The sequence below is a fragment of the Macrobrachium nipponense genome, chromosome 13, assembly GCF_015104395.2.
Source record: "Macrobrachium nipponense isolate FS-2020 chromosome 13, ASM1510439v2, whole genome shotgun sequence".
In the NCBI taxonomy this organism is placed as follows: Eukaryota; Metazoa; Arthropoda; class Malacostraca; order Decapoda; family Palaemonidae; genus Macrobrachium; species Macrobrachium nipponense.
Genome location: NC_087206.1, coordinates 61,480,187 through 61,504,813, shown reverse-complemented (window position 1 = coordinate 61,504,813; position 24,627 = coordinate 61,480,187). Strand labels below are relative to the sequence as shown.

The 24,627-nt window shown below is 37.9% G+C and overlaps 2 protein-coding genes across 3 annotated transcripts in view; one reads left to right on the top strand and one right to left on the bottom strand.

The window, feature by feature from the left end:
• Window positions 1–18,079, top strand: part of LOC135225839 (gamma-aminobutyric acid receptor alpha-like) — a 118,210-nt gene extending 100,131 nt beyond the window's left edge. For both annotated transcript variants that reach the window (XM_064265375.1, XM_064265374.1), the window contains 7 exons: window positions 3,561–3,643; window positions 4,694–4,828; window positions 7,270–7,422; window positions 8,068–8,201; window positions 9,221–9,400; window positions 12,473–12,790; window positions 15,758–18,079. In XM_064265375.1, the coding sequence (XP_064121445.1) occupies window positions 3,561–3,643; window positions 4,694–4,828; window positions 7,270–7,422; window positions 8,068–8,201; window positions 9,221–9,400; window positions 12,473–12,790; window positions 15,758–15,970 (1,216 nt within the window). In that variant the 3' untranslated portion in view covers window positions 15,971–18,079. The remainder of the gene's footprint in view (window positions 1–3,560; window positions 3,644–4,693; window positions 4,829–7,269; window positions 7,423–8,067; window positions 8,202–9,220; window positions 9,401–12,472; window positions 12,791–15,757) is intronic.
• Window positions 18,080–18,216: 137 nt separating this feature from the next.
• LOC135225840 (peptidyl-prolyl cis-trans isomerase 6-like) overlaps window positions 18,217–24,627 on the bottom strand; it is a 41,239-nt gene continuing 34,828 nt past the window's right edge. The window contains exons 4-6 of the mRNA XM_064265376.1: window positions 21,179–21,261; window positions 20,246–20,388; window positions 18,217–18,653 (exon numbers count right to left, since the gene is read on the bottom strand). Coding sequence (XP_064121446.1) covers window positions 18,368–18,653; window positions 20,246–20,388; window positions 21,179–21,261 — 512 coding nt within the window. The 3' untranslated portion in view covers window positions 18,217–18,367. The remainder of the gene's footprint in view (window positions 18,654–20,245; window positions 20,389–21,178; window positions 21,262–24,627) is intronic.

Sequence of the window (24,627 nt, the reverse complement as noted above, 5' to 3'; positions counted from 1 at the left end):
CCTAAGTATTGCTCACATGTACTCTCTACACTCTTCTCTTGTCAATACTTCCTAATTCTTTCAGTACTCTGTGATACGGAAACATAAAACATTCCACATTCCATTCTCAGCTCATTGTTTTCTTATATAAAAACTATGAACCTAATCCAACTGCGTTTTGTCTTCCCTGCCGCTCCATCCACAGAGATATTAAACATTCGTGGAGACAACATTCATGTCTCGGCGCCATTTTTACACCAAACTAACCACTCTTCAGCAAAGTACCATAACACTTGCTTTTTCCATTATATAACTTTAAATGCTCTTTGCAACTTGCCTTCAAATTGACTATATATCCTCAAAGCATATTTTGCATTGTCCCTTTTGTTATTACATTTTCTTATAAGTTTTTGTATGCCAGGCAGAGCGCTTTCCAAGCGTAATCTTTCTTTCTGTAAACCAACACAGTTTTCCTTGTTAACCCTTTGTGGACTCTCTTAACTTAGCAGTCAAAAACCAACCAAACAGCTTCACTGGTATGCTAGATAATATATGCCCCAATATAATTGCTAGCACCTGTCACCTTGACCTATGGGCCAAGGAACGCTTATTTCTCTCAGAAACTTTCCTTCCTTCGTCCAGACATACATTACACACCCTGGTTAGCCATTCAGTCACACTTACTACCATATCGCAACATCTCATTTGTATCCCATCTTTAGGTGTTGAGAATACAAATGAGACGTCTGGACGAAGGAAGGAAAGGTTCTGAGAGAAATAAGCGTTCCTTGGCCTATAGATCAGATACTAGCAGTTATATTGGGGCATAAGCTTATTTAGCAAACCAGGGAAGCTGTTTGTGCGAAATTCCATCGTCCTCTTTACATCTTCAACATCAACTCCTCATGCGAGATCTCAGACTTACACCAATGTCTTCCACTCTGCTTCTTTTCTGTCCTACACATTGTGTACATTCATTTCATTCAGTAGTTTCGTTGAATCTCATTCTGACATCCTGTTTATCGATCATGCATTTGCATATATACGTACACATACCCACGCACACCCACGCACACACACACACACACACACACACACACACACACATATGTATATATATATATATATATATATATATATATATATATATATATATATATATATATATATATATATATGTATAGTATATATATATATATATATATATATATATATATATATATATATATATAATGTAAAGCTGCCTTTACCGTCCGTCATTAGCGGCTTCCATTTTCCTGGAAGCAGTGTGCACTTCCAGGTAATTTTGCAAATGTTCCCGATTCCCTTGTCAAACTTTTACTTGTGAATATGTATTTTGCTTCTGGCAACTCAGTTCTTACTTTGCATTTCCTTCCAGATTTTATTATTGGACTCTTCAGGCCTAAGGTAACTTTGAAGATGACTAAAGAGTCCGTACATCTTATAAAATGCAGTACCTAATGCTTAGATATTGTTGGATTTTTAATGAAGCTGTTGGTATATTAAATAAGACAAGGAGTAATGACGCAAGAGAACTGAAGGCATCACAAAAGATGCCCGAAAAAGTTCGCTAGCGCTTATTATACTTGAAGAAAATGAAATTAGAAAAAATATACCCATGCTAATAAAAGGCGCATCATTCGCTAAAAATAACAGCTAACGCAACTTTGACAGTTTTAAACATCCACAACAATAACCAGGTCTTATCATGTCGAAATATTTCTATAGAATATTGGTATCTCTTTTTGTAGTAATCCTTGTAATGCAAAATATTGACTCGGGAAGCCTTCTGTGACCGGTGGGGGGTTGTGTGTGTGTGTGTTGTTGTTGTTGTTGTTGAAGGTGGTGTGGGAGGGGATGGAGGATTGTGGGTATGTTTCTGCGTAGGAGGAGGGAATGAGGGTGGTGGTGACTGGGGATGTAGGCGGAGGAGGGTTTCTTGGTGTGAAGGAGGTGGTGGAGAGATTGGAATTTATACCCGAGTCCATTTTGAATGTGTTTGGTGTTGAGAGCCATGGCGCGGGGTTTACGCCGAGCTGGATTTTTGGATAAATGCCCCACGAGTGCTCGTGGATTTCGCCTGGATTAGGTTGGGTGAAGCGGCCATACATGGACGGATGAAGAGATGCTCGAAGGAGTAGAGAGAGAGAGAGATATTGTCAAACGACTGTAGAGTTAGGTTTGTTTTTTAAAAAGATGGAAAGGAGCAACGCGCAAGATATGGAGAGAGATAGATGGATGAAATAGGTGGAAGTGTAGATACGCAGGTCAGAAGTAAAAAAGAAATATGGAGATTTCAGATAACGCAGGTTTGAGAAGACAGATAAATAGTAGGTGGGTGGAGTGTTATTGAGAGGGAAAGGTGAGGCGGTCGGAGAAGGGTGTGGGTTTTGGTGGGGAGGGGGAGAGGTGGGTGGTGGGAGACCCTCTATTCATGGCACGACGATGTCTCATTGGGGAAGAGACAGAGAAAGAGCGAAACACAGACACACACACACCCGCAACGCGCACACACACACAGCTCGAGGCCTTCCTCTGTTTGTGCAGTCTTGATCAATGGGGAAGAGAGCGCTACCGACAGCAACTCATAACTTCACAAGCTTGCTTTGCACCTCGTGTGCAGAGAGCCATTTCGTCGTGTTTCAGAAAAAAAGAAAAAACACTTTTCCGTTTGATTGCCTGTTGTTCGGGCTGTTTGATATCCACTCTCTATTTTATGTCATTTCCTCTCTTCATTACTATCTACTTTTTCATTTAGAGTCGATTTTAGACCTTCGAACATTTTCTAGATTTCCATAGTAATCAAGAACAAATATCATAGGCCTATCCACCTGAGTCCATTGTTTCCACGGGGCAAAATTATGGGAAAAAAGTCTATGGTAGCATATTCTGAGTCATTATTCCCCTCATTCATTGAGTCATTCTACACGCGCGTTTGTAAGCTGTTTTAAGTGATTGATCTAAAATCTTTCGTTGTTTTCTCGAAGTATGATTACTATGCAGAGGCAACTCGGTTCCCCGATCTACCTCAGCTCTGACGAGACAAGAGAAAAAAAAATGGCATCAGTCGGAAAGAAATGAAGACCATGATCTTGTACAAGGTATTGGAATTATAGATCAGTTTTCTTGAGGAAACTCGAAGGCTGAAGGGAGGCTGGATCACAGAGCGAACTGCTTCCATACAACGGCGTTGGAGATCGAGGATAAGAACCGTCTTTGACGCTAATGGGGCGGCTGGCGAATGCTCTTATGTGCAGTTAAAAAGAGTAACATTCTTTGGGACCCCTTTTACGCGGGAGATTGATTCCTAAGTGATGCGCGTCATTCTGGTCTTGAAAAAGACTTTAGGCCGAGTATCTAAGAGTGGAAATTTACCGTAATGGCAGAAAAATTCAGTGGGTTAAGAAGAAACAACAGAGAGAGAGAGAGAGAGAGAGAGAGAGAGAGAGAGAGAGAGAGAGAGAGAGATATGTTTTTGTTGCGTCATGTTCCTCGTAGGTAGCGAATAAAGAAGAGAACAAAAAAAGTTGTGAGACTGATATCCAAATTCATTATTTCAGGTTGACAATCAACGCCAACTGCCCCATGAATCTACACCATTTCCCGATGGACACCCAACACTGCCCTCTGCAACTAGGATCCTGTAAGTTAGGAAGCCATTTCATTTATACTGAGCTCTTCTTCCCCTGATGAGTTATCTATTTTATTTATATATCTCTGCTTTCGTTATTCTTCATTAGTTTGTTGGAGACTGGAAAATTATCTGTGAAAATTGTACATAATGAAAATATTCATCAGTGATAAGCGTATCCAAACAACCGCGAAAAATTAGAGTATAAATATATATATGTTATATATAATATATATATATATATATATATATATATATATATATATATGTAGTAGGTAAAACTTTCACTGAGTTTCCTGGATTTGAAAGGATCCCGGGATCGCGCCCCGATCCAGGCAAGTCTATTATCGAGAAAAAATTCCCCTTCGGTTAAGCATATATGAAAATATATTAATTCCGAGGTAGAGCGAATTAGATATTAAAGGACATTGTAGCTCGATATATATATATATATATATATATATATATATATTATATATATATAGTTATTTGTATATATATCTCTAACGTAAACACTGTTTCGCAGTTGATGTTTCTCTCAAGGTCTGCAGGTAACGAACTCGATGATTCTATACAGCAAAATTCTAGACAAAAATGCCTGGAAACAGTGCGTGCTTTATAAATCAATCTGCAAAATAACTAAGGAATTTTCACTTTAATTGACAGGAAAAACAGATACACTTTGCATATAGGGAATTTTCACTGTGATTGACAGGAAACAGATACACTTTGTATATAGATATATTCATATTTATTATATATATTGGATGTATAAAATCAAGGTATAGAAGAAATTCACTTTCGGCTTATCCAACAAATCGATCTAGAAGACTTTGGATACCTTTAATAGAACTTACTGCTTTTATGATCGTTTTTCTTATTTTTTGGGAGGATAATATTAATAGAAACTACTGCTTTTATTTTCTTGATTCCCTTGCCTGTTGAATTCAGAATGTAATTATTATCTAAACTTCGCAAAGCAAAATTTCATTTTCAAATAACCATAGAAGGTATTTCGAAATTGTAACATCCAACCTTCACTTTCGGCATTTTTTTTTCCAGTTGCCTACACGACACGAGAGGTTGTTTATAAGTGGAACGTCGAGAGACAGGTCGTGATCGCGTCCGACCTGATGCTGTCCCAGTTCGACCTGGTCGCCGTTCCGTCTGGGATGGAGAATATCACCCGCAGAGCAGGTTGGAGGGAGACGCTTCTCAGTCAGTCCGAAAAGGAGTGAGAGAGCCCGATTGAGAGTATCACGCATGTTGCATCACACTGAGAGAGAGAGAGAGAGAGAGAGAGAGAGAGAGAGAGAGAGAGAGAGGATAAACAAGCTTGTTTATGTTAACAATACAGCGGCACGATTTCTGAATTGTTATATGTCAGTAATTATATATATATATATATATATATATATATATATATATATATATATATATATATATAGTGTATGTATGTATGTAATAAATCTATATATTCCTATATGTATGTATGTGTGTTATATATATATATCATATATATATATTATCTATGTATGTATATATATATATATATATATATATATATGTATGTATATGTTAATATATTTATATATATAATTAATTATATATAATTAGATATATATATATATTTTGAAGAGAGATGGTTTGTTTGTATGGTGTGTTTACGTTGCATGCAACCAGTGGTTATTCAGCAACGGGATCAGCGGCTTTACGTGACTTCCGAACCACGTCGAGAGTGAACTTCCATCACCAGAAATACACATATCTGACCCCTCAATGGAATGCCCGAGAATCGAACTCGCGGCCACCGAGGTGGCAGGTCAAAGCCATACCGGTCACGCTCCTGAGGCGCTTAGAAATAGAGAGGACGACAACCTTGTTCATGTTAAGGATATGTCACAAAATTTCTATATTACTTCAAATGTCAGTAGAGAGAGGATAAAAAGGCTTATTTATATTAAAGATAAAACAGTACGGTTTTTTGGATTATCTTATATGTCAGTAAGAGAGAGAGAGAGAGAGAGAGAGAGAGAGAGAGAGAGAGAGAATGTTTGTAGGGAGGAGTTGATCGGAAAAATGACCGGTTAAGTAGACACTTTTTGGCAGATCAGAATTCACACTTTCTTTCGGCAAATTCTCCAATTCGACTAATGCAAACTGTTTTCTTTGTTTGCTTCTTGAGCTAGTTAAAGAAATTACGTAGCAGATTTCTCTTGGTTCTCTCTCTTTCCCAAGTTCTTTGTGTTTGTATCATGTTGTTGGTAAAACTATAAATAAAGATGAAATAGGTACGAGGGACTGATTCCGCCGTTAGAATCTTGTGAAACACCGCAAATCTACCTGCTGAAGCACAACACGGCGTGACCTAACAGAATGGCTCATCCTTTATAAGATAGTAATACAGTGAATCATGAATATTATGCTTGTGCAATTATCATTCATAATTATGTTTCTCTCTCTCTCTCTCTCTCTCTCTCTCTCTCTCTCTCTCTCTCTCTCTCCAGACCTAAATACATTTTCAACAGTCGTCGAAGTCGGCCACAGAATCCCTTTTGTGAACTCATTCATGTGTAGTACTAAAGCTCTCATGATGGGACGTGTTCAGTGGAAAGCTTTTCATAAGTTGGGGTCATGTCAAGATGTTGAAGTGTTGAAACATTTGTATTTGAACGTTCGTTTTCTTTGTTATTATTTTCCCATAATTACTGCAGGTAACATTCCTTATATCCTTCTTAAACAGTGACCCCCGAGGGTTTTTTAACCTGGTATGCATCCACCTTTGCAGCGTGGTCAGTATGAGGCCGTTGGGATCATAAAGATAATGACCCCGAAGAAATATTAGTTCTAGATAACGACCCCCGAACTTTGTAGGGGGATCATTACCTAGGGAAGATCCCATTCCTTGTCCCACAACAGGAATTGCTGTAGTACAGGGACGGTTTTGCTCCAAGTGCGTCCCCAATTCCTTACCTCCTAAAAATGGGCTCCCTTGAAACAAACAAGAACTTTTGCTCTTTCTGGAAAAGTCTCGAACCTATGAGCCTGACGGTGACAGTTACTACCAGGAGCTGAAAGCTATAAATTCTGTCACGAAGAATGATACTGCTACCATTGCCATCCCTCAACTAAACACTTGACTTCTGTTAAATTGCGTGGATGAGATGAGAAGTATATGAACCATTTTTATTTGTTCCCTTGCCTGTTGAATTCAGAATATAATCATTATCTAAACTTTGCAAGGCAAAATTTCATTTTCAAATAACCATCGAAGGTATTTCGAAATTTGAACATCCAACCTTCACATTAGGCATTCTGTGTAACTATGCAAAATACCAACCTCTTCCAATACTACCATTATTATTGTGATTGTACGTAAGGCGTGATTATTTATCAATACCTTCTGTCATTCTTCATTTGAAACCATAGAAGGTATTTCGTAATTTTAACATCCAACCTTTACATTAGGCATTTTGTGTAACTATGCAAAATATCAACCTCTTCCAATATTACCATTATTATTGTGATTGTTCATAAGGCATGATTATTTATCAATACCTTCTGCATTCTTCATTTGAACCTGTTGCTTCAAACCTTCCTGTTTTCTAATCCTGCTGGTTAACGACTTCACGGTGCAGGCGAATTCTCTACTCTACTGGCCAGCTTCTACCTGCAGCGTCACATGGGCAACTTCCTAATCCAGGTGTACGGGCCCTGCATGCTGCTGGTGGTCCTGTCGTGGGTGTCCTTCTGGCTGAACAGAGAGGCCACCTCGGATCGCATATCCTTAGGTAAGGTTTCTTACTCCTTTCTTCTGGGATGAGGCTTTTCCACTAAACAGAATTATCTGAGTTCACATCTTTCAGGGTTTTTTTTCGATATCCTTTCTTCATTTTCTTATTCACGGCTATTAGCGACGTAACAGAAATGACAAGTACCCGTAGGGAGGTAGAGCCCCCAGTGCACCTCACAGGGTGCACTGTAGACATTACTACAGGTTCTTTGCAGCGTCTCTTCGGACCTTAGCTGCAACCCCTTTCATTCCTTTTACTATAACTCCATGCATATTATCTTTCTTCAACCTTGCTATCCACCCTCAACAATTATTTCATGGCGCAACTGTGAGATTTCCCTCCTGTTACGCCTTTCAGACCTCCCTGCTCTCCATTTCCATTCCAGCGTTGAATGACCTCTTAGGTCCCAGTGCTTGGCCTTTCGCCTAAACTCTTTATTCCATTCCATTCCAGTGACAAATGTAAACAGTAAATCATGAATATTGAATTAGAGATTAAAATGATTATAGATTATAGATTCTGCCGTATAAGAGAAAACTTTTTGATTAGAAATTCGACATTGAATTATATGAATTATAAATGATGACCAATAAAATGACAGATCAGAAATGACGAATCCAAACTCTCTGTTGTATCTTGCAGGAATCACAACAGTGTTGACCATGACGTTTCTGGGCCTCGAAGCTCGAAAGGATTTGCCCAAAGTGTCCTACTCGACGGCGCTCGATCTCTTTGTCTGGCTCTCCTACGGCTTCATATTTGCTACCATCATTGAGGTAATAATATACACACACATATATATATATATATTATATATATATATACATACAATTCTTTGTGTATGCATTTATGTATACAAAATTTTTGTCTTTACGCATTTTTCCCCATGAGGGTTCTATAGGTGAAATTACATAGACACGTTATACACACATACTCACATACATATACATGCATACATACATACATATACATATATATATACACTTATGTAAACGTGTAAGTATCTGTGTGAGCGCGTGTGTATAAAATTGATTTCAGCCAATGCTTATGTCCAGATACAGAATGCAGATGTAAAACAGACAGTACAAGTGCGATTGGTGGATAAACTGAACAAACAAATACACACATACGTACATACACACACTCACATTATATATATATATATATATATATATATATATATATATATATATATATATATTACATTAAAACAAAGTAAAATAAGATAAAATTACATAATTACTATAAGTTACATTAAAATTAACGAAGCAAAATGAAATATAAAATTACACAATTACAAGACATAATAACCTAAACTCGCAGCAAAATCTTAAAATATAGAGAAATACATTGTTTGTTGTCAAAGAGAGCAGAAAAAATCTAAAAATCTAAAAACACAGCAATTCAACAGACCTTTCATTATTACAAAGAGAGGGTTTATCTCTTATGGTATACAGAGACTCAACCACTCCGAGCTCCATTGCGTTGGTTCTGCAAGTAAGGACTGAAAAGGAATCTACATTGATAGGATGGTCATATTCTTCAGAGTGTTGACGAATAGCACTAAATGGTGGTTTGCTTAATGGCCTATTTGTCCTAACAGATCTTCCGAGATGTTCGAAGATGCGAACCCTGAACTGTCGTTTAGATTTTCCAATGTACATTGCACTACAGCAATGACACTTATACTTATACACAATAGCTGCAGTGGGATATCCTTCGCGTCTCCGAGACGCGAAGGATATCCCACCGTAGCACTTAAGAAATTCATCTCATTTCGTCTCTTCCTTTCTAGTTCGCGTTCGTCCATATCTTCACGAAAGTTGGGTCAGGCGAAGTGTACTTGTCGGACTCGAGTTCCGAAGCGGATTCTGATGAAGAACAAGACGAAGAGGAGGAAGATGAAGCGGATGAAGACGTAGGAGGAGGAGGAGACGGGGAAGAAGAAGACGAGGAAGATGAACCACAAACAGAAGTGAGCATTTCCAAGAACCGGGATCTTTTTCGTAGTTTCATGAAAGAAGCGATGATTATCATCATTATGAAACGCAATAGAATGCCCACGTGTGAAGAAAGGGAAACAAAAAGTGCCAAAATAGTTAAACAATAGCTCAGTAATATTGCCAAAACAATAAGTATTTTAGTCTCTCAAGCTTCAGAGAAGTTTTTAGTCAACTGGAAAGTAAGGCATTTGGGAATGTCCTACTTCTAAGTGTCTACTGAATGGAAAAGCGTATCTTTTACTCTGTTGTCTAGAGAACTTGTTTCAAAGAAATATAAAAGTTACGAGAAAATAGAACTGAAGTCCTTTTAGGATGTGTAGTGCATATAAATTAGTTCATGGATCTTTGGCTTAAAATATCTGACTTATTAAAGTTGATATATTATATATATATATATATATATATATATATATATATATATATATATATATATATATATATATATATATATATTGATTTTTATCACTTCACCGTGATTCATATACATGCATTAAGCTACAAATGTCCTGTAATATTTAATTCGCTCTACTCCGTAATTAACATATTGTCATCTATGCTAATCAAAGCGGAATTTTGTAGTTAATAATAATTTCGTCTTCTCGTGGATTCAAAACAGCGCACAGAGGAGAATTCAGAACTTCAGTGAAGGTACCGACTCGGCCAGCAAGTCGGTAACTACTTCTTCATCTTCCCAGCTCTATCCCTATTTGGGGTCGCCGTTTTTAATGAGTCTCTTCCTGTGTTATTTCCTCCCATATTCCCTTCTCCCTCATATCATCTCTAATGCAATCTCTCCACCTGGTCGTAGGTCTTCCTCTCCTTCGTGTTCCATCCACCTCCACATCCATCACTTCTCTTGACATGGGTTGCTCTTCTCTTCTCATCAGGTGGCCATACCATCTTACCCCTAATATGTTAATTTCTAACTCTGTCCTTTTTGGTTACTCCACTCATCCACTTCATCACTGAAGTCCTGATTTCTCCTTTGGGCGCTGGTTCGAATCCACGAGAGAGCGAAATTATTATCAACTAAAAAATTCCCCTTCGGTTAACATATATGAAGATATGTTAATTACGAAGTAGAGCGAATTGGGTAGTAAAGGACATTTATAGCTTAATGCATATATATATATATATATATATATATATATATATATATATATATATGTATTATATAAGATAGATATAATTATACCTACATACTCTCTCTCTCTCTAGTCACATATGAACACTTTCCCAATTTAAATAGTATTACCAATGTCAAGAGAGGTGCGCATTCATACAGTTTACTACGAGAGGTCCCAGCCCCTCTAGATACCCTTGTTTATTTAAAATAGATACACAATATGGAAAATATCTCGGTATTGGTCAGTTTACACCTGTTTTGTTCTTGTTATGTCCCTCTCCTCCTGTAAGCCTACTCATGTGTATTTTGTCCTCTGTTTCTATTTCCCTTTCGTTTTAGTTTTTGTAAAAGAAAACTATCGAGATGACTTTTGTTGTCCGTCCGCACTTTTTCTGACCACCCTCAGATCTTAAAATCTACAGAGGCTAGAGGGCTGCAAATTGGTATGTTGATCATCCACTCTTCAATCATCAAACATACCAAACTGCAGCCCTCTGGCCTCAGTAGTTTTTTTTTTATTTAAGGTTAAATTTGGCCATGATCGTACGTCTGGCAACGCTACAACACAGGCCACCACGGCCGGCTAAGATTTTCATGGGCCGTAGCTAAGGGGTTTATACAGCACTATACGCTTTACAGAAAACTCTATTCTTCGGCGTACATTTTACTTGTTTGGAATTTCCTTTGTTTTCTTGAAGTCACCCAATGTGAAAATTATTGGGGTTTGTTATACAAAACTTTATTTTGCATTATGCAGATATATATTTGCGAGTTTTCGTTCACTTATGTAAATGGGGAAAATGATTGTTTAGATTTAGTATTATACGAGAAACATTAAAACAATATACTAGTCCAATCTCGTTTTCATTTTATTTATTTATTTTTTTGCATGCACAGAGGTTTTTGTTGTATACTGTTATACATGGAAAATTGTGAATTGCCTCTTTTTGAGCTAACAGGTATTTGCACATACATTTGAAATAACAGACTAACACCGAATGTCCTATCATGCAGCTCAAATAACTTTTTATCTGTCAAGTAATAAATAATAGGCTCTTGTACAGGGGCCGGAATTTTTAGTTTTTGTATCATTTTCGTAGACATTCTTATCTCATTGCACTGCTTTATAACTATTTTTCTCTATGGTATTTCTTTCACTGACTGGGTCAGTTATTGTTCTGAATGCCAAATTTTTGGCAGAGGTTTAATATCATTTGGTAAATACGTGATCATCACATTGTAAAATCTACGGAAAAAGACCAAATCTTGAAGATCGACCCTTTCATCTATCAAAGCCAGATTTTTTCAACCTTTTTCTCCCCATGTATCCTTGAGGGTATTTGTAATGTCAGAAATGTACCCACTTCACTTTGTATAAAGCATAAAACAAATCCAACTCAGAAAAACATTCCTTTGTGTATATTTGCAAGTACTGTGCAGAAGGGAAGTAAGTACATTACTCTCCTGACATAACCAATAATATTGTAAACATTAAGAATTCCATAGAAAAAAAATAAAGACAATTTTTTATAATTATTTACCACTTGCTATGCAGTAAATGTTCAAGGTTATGGTACTGAGCTGCAAAAACAATATACATTATTATTAGAACAGCTGCAAAGACGTTAATGAAATGGGTGAAACTGTTTTCATTAACTATCCCATGGGGGGTGCGTACCCCCTGACAGACCCTTAGCGTACCCCAGGGGGTACGCGTACCCCAGATTGAAAACCCCTGAAGGTCGGTCTCCACATTCATTCAAGACCCATAGGGGGCGCGTACCCCCTGGCAGACCTTTGGCGACCCCTAGGGTACGCGTACCCCAGGTTGAAAACCCCTGATCTAAGCCCATAGGTGTCTTACCATGAGGTCAAATGACTGTGTAAAGTACTGATCATTTCTTCCTTGCTTGTTCAGCCCATAGGCGCCTGCACGGTGGCTTCGCTGACAGCCCACCACTCCTGCCATAACCAGGTTGGCCCCAACGGCGTCGGGAGCGACAGTCTACCCTCTCACATGCCCCTGGGCAGCACTATGCCCTGGACCTCATCTTCACCTCATCCTTCCATACCCTCCTGGACTCCTCCGCCTCCTTGTGCAGTCCGCCACTGGGGCCACTTGCCCCCCTGCCCCTCCCCTCCCCAGCCCCCCACTTTCTTCATCCGACTTGCGACCTTCTGCAGCAGAAGACGGAGGCGCTATCGCAATTCTTCCAGGAGGAAGCGACAGAGTCAGGTGAGTGACTCCCCCGCCCCCATCTCTCTCTCTCTCTCTCTCTCTCTCTCTCTCTCTCTCTCGAACGCCTTCACTCTTCATTCCCGCAATCTTCCCAAAAACACGAATAGTTATGGAAATTTAGGATTCTTTGCATGAAATTATTTTTTTATGAACTAATAAAGAAGTTCTGTTACTACGGCTGGCATGTCAAACTACATGATTATTATGAATAACAATTCATATATTGAAAAGGTCAGTCAGTTTCTATCCGATTAAATATATTAAAAAGGTCAGTCAGTTTTTGTTCGATGAAAAAGACAATGGAACACTTACTATAAGCGAGTGTAGCGATAAAGTAAATAAGCCTGATGATAAAATCTATGTTAAAATCCAGCAACGAAACAGTTAGAGGCCGTCTGCTCTAACCTGAGATTTAAAGCTACAAATTACAATTTCATTAGTTGTGTGTCAATTCCTTATTCACGAAAAGGCTCATCGATATCTTTCTTCAGTTTTAACATGAAAAACTAAATGACATGTCTTCGTTTTTTATCAAAGTAATGAATTAGCTGTATGGTTAAGAATACTTTTATTTATAGCGATGATTGTTTTTTACAGACATAACTTTCATATGGCACTAGGGCTTTCTTTATCTGCCACTTTCTAACATATTTCCACCTTTCTAATATCATAAGTTTTGCAATGAAGTGGTGTGACCTCTATTCCAGAATCCTCTTGGGATTTTTGGATCTTCCGAATGCCGTTGTGTCCTACGCAAAACTGAATTTGGAAGTGGAACAAACATAAAATCTTACAGTTTCTATACAAGCCAACAGTATATGTTTATGAAATAAACTGACCATGTAATATATCTTATTTGGGCAATTTGGTAAAGAGCCAGGCAAGAGAATGGCAACATATAACCATAGTTCCGTATCGCAAGTAATTCAGGTGCCATTTTTTTGCCATGTGAGATTTTGGCACCCCGTCGACTGGTATTCAACTAAAGCAGTTTTGCAAAAGTTCTTCAGAACAAGACAGATTATTCGTCGCAGGGGCCTTGTCAACTCTTTTAGAAAGTCGAATTTGAGATACGATTTTTTTAAAACGGTCGAATTTATTCGGAAAGATTTTTATGTAAAGCAAACCGTGAAATATGCTACAGATTGCTCATTTTTGTATAACGATTTTGGAAGATGCATCTTCCACCGAGTGTTTTGCTTTAAAGAATACTTTTGGGCACGCTTACGTCATTTTTAAGTAACTTTTATTCTTATCTGTGACATCAAATTGCTTTCCTACGAAAATCATATTCGTATAAAATTTCAGCCCCTGATGATGATAACGTTATAATAAAAGTCGACAGTCTTTCTGTCTCCTTTTAATTAACAAGTGGGATATTCGCTGTCCAACAGGACCACTGATGAATTACAATATTTTATTATATAAATAATTAGAATATATATATATATTATATATAATACAATATATATATATATAGTATATATCTATATATATATATATATATATATATATATATATATATATAAATATATATTATATAATATATATATATATATATATAATCTATATATATATATATATATATATATATATTAATATAAATATATATTATTATTAAACGTGTAAATCATTGGATGGCTACTCTGTATCCCACGAAAACCCACTTGTTCTGTACTTCAGGAACTAAAACCGTTAGTCAGAATATTTCTCAAGCACATTTTTGTTGTTGTTTATTTAGAATTAGGGATTGAGAGATAACCGACTGCTCTCACCAAATTCGGGAAAAAAACGGATATGAAGAGAACACGTGATGCGCTTCTGTTAAAGAATAGAAGATGATATAAATCAGGAACAATGGCTCTGAAATGGAATTCCGAATCTTGGTAACAGACGGACACCAACAGTCAATAAATCTTGCGATCAACAACAAAGACACTTTCGAGCAGGTTGCAGTAAAATTGCGTTTTGTCGAAATCAAATGAATGGACTACGGTTTGGCCAAGGTGCAAGCTCTAAGCAACCAGGTGAGATTACAAAATGTTTTATGCGACCAATGAAGTATAACCAGACCAGCATTTTCTTGGTTTCTTTCATTTTTTCTTCCCTGCAGAGCCATTGTTCTCTTTTTCAGCGGATTGGAATTGAAAAGTTTCCGTTATTGCAAGTAAAGCTACTCCAAAGTTACAACAATGGGTTATTTTCCTCGTATAAGATTGAGATGCAAGTCGACCCGACGTAGCGCCAAGGAAATCAATGAATGCCTCGACAATACTTTTCCACTTGGCAGCGATTTTCTCAGCCTTGTCCCTCGGAAGAAGAGAATGTCACTTCACCCGGCCCCTCCTCCACTGAAAAATTCAGATTTTAGAGCTGATAAAAAGAGAACAACAGCACCTTCTAATAATTTTTTTCCCACCATCCTGAAATTTGCATTTTCAAGGAGTAATTATTTTTTATTTTTGAAAACCATAATAATATTATCTATTAACGCAGCAAATGACCATAATTACTGCAGGCCACGATTCACCCCTGTAGGTTTGTTTAGAAAATATCCGAGGGTGCTGTCGAGATATTCAGTGACATTTTTTTATAGGTGTGAGCTAAGGACTGAAAAGGGTTAAATACTTTTGTGATGAAACCTGATCCGGACACAAATTCCAGAGCTGTATACTACTAGTATTGCACATCTCCCGGTTTTTTCTGCCATGCCCCTATGTTAGGTTAAGTTGGGTTAATTCACTGATAATTTCGGTGTTGGAAACATAATGAGATAATTTTCAAGTAAATTTTATGGTTGGCTTTTAAAATATGACATCCCGGTTTTTTCAGGCAATGGTCTCCATATGGAACCCGGTGACATTCGGGAATATGCCATCTGGACATGAGTACAGAATATTGTTATCTCGGCGACGGTAGTATTGTACTTTATATATTTATTCATTTATTCCCTTTACTTCACAGGAACCAATAAACCAGATCAATCCGAGACCCAGGAGAAGGAGAGGGACTCCGGCAGCTTCCAACAGACGATCGGGCAGACCTCAGCAAATGAACTCCGTCTCCAACATCGACGAAGTGTCCCGCGTTCTCTTTCCTCTGTCATTTCTTTGCATTAACTTAATCTACTGGTATATTTATCTCTCTCCTTCATCTTGGCCTGAGGACCATTTCTAAATTTCCTTTTTTCACTCTCTCTCTCTCTCTCTCTCTCTCTCTCTCTCTCTCTCTCTCTCTCTTATGTAAATGTATCTTTAATTTTCTCTCTTGTTTACCAGCCATGTGTATGGTCGATTACAGGTTCCTTCGGGTCTCTTGATGCTATTCATGATTTTATTTACGCTTGGTCGATGGCCCACTGCAATCACAGACATTATAATCTTTTCTTTTCGATTTTTCACTCGCATTAACAGAGTTGGCTGGAAGTTATGTATATACCCTAATTTGCCAACGCACAAGACATTTAAAAATGCATTGATGGACTTCAATGAAATTGTGGTGGGCAGTGGACTATGGGATAAGGTAGATTAGCATAGATATTGTGAGGGGGCCGTTGGTTAGTTCTTTTTTTAATCGTATGTTTGCGCTGCCAAGCAAAAATTAGTTTTATTTTCTTTGTTACATATTTCTTCAAAGAGAGTTATTTTATAATAGTTTTTTATCAAAAAGAATCTAATTTTTTTTCTTTCTTTTTTATCAAGACGAATCTCAGCGTTCGCTTCTTTCCGCTTTGATCATGATTCTTTGTAGCTGAGATTGGTAACGCGAAAGGCACTGTATGTATTTTTTTTTCCTTTTCCTCTCATTTCTCACTCATTTTGCTCTGCTTATCTTGCTTTTACGTATAGCATGATACTTTCTGTCAGCGTCAAACTGGGGCAAAATTTAAGCGCTATGCGTTTAGGCGCTTGATTTTCCCTCAGAAAATTCAGAGATTTCATTACCGAATCCCCTGGGGGAGACGGGGCTTGGAGATCCATTAGAGACAAAAACTGAGTCGTGTTATTATTCTGTCATCAATTCTCTTTTGGTCTCTCTGTCTGTTTCTCTTTTGCTCCCAGAAAGTTTCTGTGTGTGTGTGTGTGTGTGTGTGTGTAAGTCCGAAAAGTTCTCGAATCTTGACTGGTTGGTTCGTTACGATTTAGCTGGCTTTGGGCCAGCACGGGCTCTTGCTCCTAGAGCAGCCTGTGATGCATCTTGACCTCTTTCCGAATCTCGTCAGAGCCGAGGAGATGGTGGTTAAAGCTTTGCAGAACTGTGGAGGGAGAAAAGCCTGAAACTGGCGATCATCGACCTCCGATGGGTAGATATGGTGGTGGATATGAATGAACGGAAACTCTCCCCGGAGGAATGAACAGAAAAGAGAGAAAGCGGGCATGGGGGTGGTTTGGGGGTCGGGGGTTGGGATGGCGGCCAATGAGCGGGAAATGACACTCCTCTCGTATCGAGGAACTTGGAGTATTATCGACTTTGTTCAAAAGTAACAATAGGCGGTTATCCGTTAATGGTGAAGGTAACGTTTTGCTATTAGTCATTATATTTACTTACGCATATACATACACACGTGCATCACACACACACAACACACACACACACACACACACACACTATGTATTATGTTCTTACATCAGTAATTCCTGTCGGAACATCGGAAAAGAAATAATAGTGGAGTAGTAGTAGTAGTAATAGTAGTAGAAATGATAATTGTAATGAAAAATATATATTTTCACAAAAAAACCAAAAAACTATCGACTGTCCTAGCGTTGAAGAGAGATTCAAATTCGATAAAAGTCATATTGAAATAAGAGCGAGCAATCAAAATGTAAGAAAAAGTTGGAGATCTGAGTTCTCGAAGAAATGAGAAAACGTCCAGTTTTTATTTATTTATTTATTTATTTTTACACTATTTGTGTGGATATATCGAGACTTACTTTCCCCTGTTTTCTCATGTTTTACCCTCGCTTTTATCGCATTTTTTCTTTTCGCATTTTCACACTTTTTCTTTCTTTTCTGAAAATATTTTTTTGACATAGAACAAAACTGCTGGAATAACCTACGATATAACAGCAGAGTCATTGTGTCAATAGATCTAACCCCTATGGTATGTTAAGCATATACTATGAGTCACTTGTTTTCATTTTGCTGAAAGTTTCAACTCCCTATTTCCGATAAAGTGGAGTAAAAGTCACGTTCGTTTCCATAATGATTTTCCTCTAATAAAGATGTCTGTCAATTACAGTGGCTCAAGGCCAGGGTGCTAAGATGTATTTTGTCTACCAGAGATTTCAGTAAATATAGTAAAATGTGATAAAAAAAAAGATGTCTTAGAAATGTAGCCATAGAATGAAGAGAATATTGTATTTGCGTCGATGAGATAAACAGATTATTATTTTGTAAAGGAATACCAGAAATAAAGTTAGATATAAAGAGCCTTAGTTTTAATACTTAACCCTTAATAACATCATAAGCAAGTGGATAAGCATCCTCGTCTACTCAGCAAATCAAGAGGTGAGACGCGGAAGGTAATAACGGAAAAGAAATGGATGGAAACTATTCTCCAGCCTTCCACTCGCTTCATTTTCGCTTCCTCACTTCAGATCCACCATCCTTTCCGGCCTTCTCCTCGCTTCCCTTGTCTTTGGTGGCGTCTTCCTTGCCCTCAAGGAGCGCTTTCGTCTCCTCCTTGTCTGCCGACAACTGATCCTTCTTCTTCTTCGCGTCCAAGTCCTCTTCTAGGATGCCGGAGTCGTCGTCATCGTAGATGTGGTCGTCTAGCTTCCCGATGAAGTAGTTGAATACGGAGATGATGGCGAAGGAGAATCCCAGCGGGACGCTGATCGTTTTCAGCCAGCTCCAGACGCTGCCAAGTGAACGCGAAAAGGGAATGAGACTGGTGCTTGTGTCAAATAAAGTAAAGCCGCAAGGTCGAGAATTAGGTTTAAATCACAGACATTTCCAAGACATCTCCAGCCTTCAGTAAAACATGTAATAAACACACGTCAGCAACTTTCCGCATAATATTTCGCAAACGGGTTGAAAATCAGTCAGCGACCGCAAGTGCAGAACGAATCTCTGGCAAATGCTGGATAATCAGATGAAGTATCTGATGTCTAGGCCCGTCCCTTACGACCCTCCTGATTGGCTGTTGATAAGCCTATCAGAAGCCGATCAGGAGCGTCGTAAGGGACTGGCCTAGACATCAGATGCACGGGTGATGTGAATCTACTATAGTACCACTAATGAGTCGTTGACCTTTATTCAACCAGTTTGCCAAGTGTTTGCTAAATGCTTTCGACTTGTGCTTGTGACATGTATTACTTTAGTGTGACGCGCCATTATGCGCCCTGAGGAAGAGAGGTGGTTCAAGAAACTGTCTCTGAATTATACTCCATCTCTCGACCTTTTGGTGTTTTTATCTTGATTACAGTTCAAAGCTTGAGTACTGACATCATATCTGTATAGTTTATGATTATTATACAGTAAAGTCTTTATTGTTTTCTCACAAGTGACGTTAATTGTAAGACCCGAGGTCACAGACGTTATAAAGAGGGCAATGTTTGTTGAAGGTTCATTTACATGCCCCAGTCTGCGTAGGATTGAGAACTATTGGTTTTGAAAGCTATTTAATTAAAAGAAATAGCTCAGAAAAAACATTTCTTCGAACTCCCATAAAACGCTTTAGTAATTAATGGTAAATTGTCTTACAGGCTTTTTTTCTAGGATAACATTCCTTATGATGCCACTAATGAACGAAATTCGAATTGGAATATTGAAAACAAAGTGAAAATTAAAGTCAAAATTAATTATCACAGAAGTCCAACAGACAAACACTTCTTCAAAGTTAGAAATTTGGGACTGGGGCCAGTGAACAACTTTCTTTCCAAAGTCATTTGGCATCTTTCTTTAAGAACCTAAGTTTTCCCAAAACAAGAGGCCAAGGCTGACTGATATGCGAGTCCTATTCTAACAGCATAGCAGTAATGAAACTCTTCTGGAACTGGTTTTGTTAAGTGCCTGAAGAACTTCAAAGAAAGTCTCATGAGAAAGCTCAAGGTTTCTCTGAATCTGTTTTCCCGCGGATAAAATGACCTTAACTCTCGGTCGCAAGTAACTATGAGACTATGAGACTCATTCCGTCACACATAGACTGGACATGTTCAGGTTGTCAGTTTATATAGTATATATATATATATATATATATATATATATATATATATATTATATATATATATACACGCATGTATAATATACTATATATTATATATATAATATATACATATAATGTGCGTGTTTCTGTGTGTGTTTGTGTTGGGGTGTATATCAGTTACATTCGCATGCGCACACCTTGAAAATCTTTGTCTACAGATTTTCGTACCTGAAAAATTGCAATCTACAGCAAATCATTTTTCATCAGCTCATGCATCTCAGTGGACATGACTTCGATCGTCTTACTTGTAGGGATCGTCGGTGATGTAGTAAGGCTCCTTCACTGGTCGCTTGCCGCTTTTGCTGATGATGACGTCCTTCAGCGGCTTGTCGTCCCAGTCGGTGGACATGTACTCGATCTTGTGCAGCACCGTCTCGCCCTCTACGATCTGCCGATAGAAGAGGACATCATGATTTCTTTCATAATTCTTTGAAGTTGGATCTCGAGGCTTTCTAGTGACAAGCGTATCCAAAAAAAGGGGCAAAGAATTTGAGAAGTTAAGAGGGCATTGTGGCTTATTACATATACATATGTATCTGGGAAAAAATGACCAGTAGATTCTACATAGACTTTCAGCCTAAAAAGCAATAAAAACGATTGCCCACTTGACTACGATGGTGGGGATGGGTCTAGACCCATCCCCACCATCGTAGTCAAGTCTAGTCTATCTCTAATAAATATATATCTGAAAACGACAGGTATCTATATATGTACGAGAGGGAATAGACTTTTATTCCTTCTCGTGGTCAGGTCGGCAAGTTGATCCTCGTCGTGGTTATGGTATCGCGGGTTCTTTTCCCGCCACTGGATATCATGATTTCTTTCGTATTTCTTTGAAGTTGGATCTCGAGGCTTTGTAGTGACAAGTGTATCCAAAACAAAGAATTTGAGATGTTAAGAGGGCGTTGTGGCTTATTACATACATACATACACACACACGCACACACACACATATATATATATATATATATATATATATATATATATATATATATAATATGTGTGTGTGTGCAAGTGTGTGCGTGCGTGTTTGTTGATTGTGTGTATATTGTATAAGCTTTCAAGGTAAGTTAGCGGCTTTTAGACAAGTTTTCTGGAAATGTAATCATAAAATAATAATAATAATAGTAAATATTGGGGTGCTCATAACAACAATGAAAAGCGCCACAGAAACTGACCTTCCCAAAGACTACGTGGTGACCATCCAGCCATGTCGTTGCCACGGTTGTAATGAAGAACTGGCAGCCGTTGGTGTCCTTTCCTGTTGAAGACTGTATGTTAAAAAGGTGCGTCGACTCTGTATAAGGTAAATCAATCTGTTTTATGAGAAAATCGAGATTGTTGTATTACAAGTGACTGCAGAATTGGCCGGCCATTTGGCTGGCTTGAGACTATTATAAAGAGACACTGAAGCCCATTGATCAAGTAGGTCACACCTCGTAGGAGAGCTCAGTGAAGTAGTGTAAGTCACTTAACGCACTGCTCGAGTCATTGCGGCCAAATTTTTTATTTTCTTATTTTTAACTTTGAACCTGTTTTCACTTCTTGTCATTAGAGACTGATTTCTTGATCATCCCTGAGAGTCCAAGACAGTCGTATTTATACTACGTTGGTATAATAAACAAGTAAATCGCAAATATTCAAAACATTCATAAAAATAATCAGTACAAACAGTAAAGTGAATAACTGTATACAATCCAGCTATCTACTATGAGGAGTGCTAACAAAAGTTTTAACCACCAGACCTAAGAGGGCTTTTTGGAGGTAGGGAAGGCATAAAATCATACATCAAAGAGTATACATTGTTTTAATTTGAATGAAAGGTCTCTCAAGAAAGCTGAATACTAAATAAAGCGCCGTTGGGGGGATTGTGCCGTCAGTGCAACCTTACGTGGTGCACTGTAGGCATTACTTAAGGTTCTTTGAAGCGTTCCTTCGGCCCCTAGCTGCCACCCCTTTGATTACCTCTACTATACCTCTTTTCATGTTCCCTTTCTTGCATTTTACTTTCCATTCTCTCTTTACAATTGCTTCAACATTATTTTCAGCGCTGAATGACCTCGTAGGTCCCAGTGCTTGGCTTGTGGCCTAAATTTGGTATTCAATTCAATACTAAAAAAAAAGCGACGTTAGTTTTAACGGTGCGCGCGCTGTATTTGTAGAATTTCAAATGAAGTTTCTAAAACCGCAATAAAACGTACACAACCACTTACAGTCAATGTCAGGTTATGGGGTCCTTGTTCTGATAAAGAAGAAAGGCACATAGTCAACAACCACTCTAATGAACCTTGAATAATTATATTAAGCCTGAAAACGAAAAATAATACTGTCAAGAGGCCTCATTACTGAAGAGATTGTAGTAGTACCTTTGTGTGACACTTGGATTATCTCATGTGTCACACTTCGTAGATTTTCTTTGTGTGGTGACCATTTTACCAATTTCCTCAGGCTTGTGTTTTAAAGACTTCTCTCGCACACGTTCCTTGATTAGATTTTTTTATGTATGTTAGCTCAAAAATGAGTTTGAGAAACAAGAAAACTGGTTAAACCTTAACTTCCTATATAATTTGCAGCTGTAACATTGATACTGTTTACTGAGATTTGTCTAAAGAAATCTCTTTTTAAATTATCATCTCCCTTGCTATTATACCACCATTTGAGAAGAGTCTCTTAACCCATAACAATAAAGAACTTGTTTATGAATCAGTGGATCTACGGGTGTAAATGTATGAAGGAAAATCTTCATAGACTCAGATTCTGAAAATTAAGAAATCTTGTATGACGTGGGCCTAGGAGGCAAATGCCTTGCGGCTTGCCATTGTTTCCACACTAATGCCCAAAACTGAGATCTTCACAGGCAAACAGATTCCAAAGGTTATTTGGGCGAAGAAGTCGTCGTAACGTCTGGTCTCGGCCATAGGAAGTAAACATTGGGTTGTGTGCTAAGCGACGGACGTTAACCAAGATGTTTTTCCTCTGTATTTAACTTTTGTGCTTGTGGCGCTGTGTATTTTAGGACTAAAGTGTTTAATTAGTGGAGCCTCTAATGCAGGACAGTTGCTATATCATCGTAAGTAGACCTAATCTGAAATAAGTCTTAATTGGATAATTTATGGAAACCTAGTATGTGTCTAAACGGTTCATTTTGTTTTGATATTAAGTGTTCATCGAACTTCCAGAGCACGGTGAGTTTACATGACGTAAAACAATGCCTATGAGAGCTTAGAAAGACATACCTATGTGCATCATTCAAGGTATTAGACTGTGAGCGCACAGCCCTTGAAGCTTAATCAAAGTAACCTATCCAACCGGGAAATAGAATCGTCAATAGTTTACAACAATGGAAAATTTATCCTTTGAACCCCATTATTTTAAGGCTGTTCAGTTTGCCAAATACGTTCGTTGTTTTCAATCAGTGTTATATTACTGGTAAGATCTTTTTTTTTATGCTGTTGATGGTTTGGGTGGGGCGTTGAATGATTGGTGATTCAGGGTATTTAGCCCCTTGGATGTTACCCGAGGTTTGCTGGGTAACAACATTCGTTACTATATATCTCATTAACTGTAAATTTGAAATAGGTTTTAGTAATTTTCTTGTGTTAAACATATCATGGAGAATTGAGAAAAAAAAAAGCTTCCAACGTCAAGAACTGGTATCAAAGTAAATGTACCATATAATTTTTATTTTTATTTCTATTTTAACTTTAGCATGAACGTGCCACTTGGGCTTACAATTCTCCTGGCCGTTAAAGACAGCAAATTTTTTTTTATTATTAATGTTTATTTCAGCCTTAGGCTAATGTATATCCATATTGAGATGCATGACAAGAATATGACGCTCAATAACGTTCATGTTTTAATTCTGGTGGTCCGTAATGTAGAAATAAGACGTTCTATTAATAATGGTCGTGTTTTGATTTTAGTGGTCCGTAATGTAAGGTTTTACTAGGAGCACTAAGGTCAATAGACTCTTGCAAGACAAAATAGCAGCAATTCTGAGAAGCCTACAATATTTTCACCTGGGAAGGCCATAAATAGAGTTCAAAGACTCTAATGTAACTAGTACAATATGCAAGACCAAGAGCCATTAGTTGGTCATGTGCAAGACGTAAGGGATTACGTAGATTTACCTTCCCAGGTGATTTCCTCTCTCTGTTGAGTGCTTCCCGTGTTCTGTATTTTCTTTGCAAGCAGTCCGTAATTTTCCCTGCCTACTTCACGGCTTCCAGTAGATTCCTGTCCTTCTCAAGAGATAGGATATAAAGAGAAGTTTGTGTGCTGACATATTCGTCAGCTGAAGAGATGTTAATGTTTAACCCCTCAGTCACATCACTGTAGAGTCTGCATTAATTGGACATGGGTATTTGAACAGCGATGGAATTAAAGACTGTCTAATTCAGGAGTGTGGCCATGTGCTGTACTTCCAGGAGAGCAGAGGACCGAAGTCAGTCACTCAGTGACATCACGTTAACTTTTGTTTGATGCACATTCCTTTTTTTTTTCGAACTTATAATGAAACATTAATTACATTTATTTTAGCATGTTCATTATTTCACATATGCTGCTTATGCAGCTTAATTGTATATAGATTTTGCAGGATTTTTAAATCATTCTTGACGCACAGACT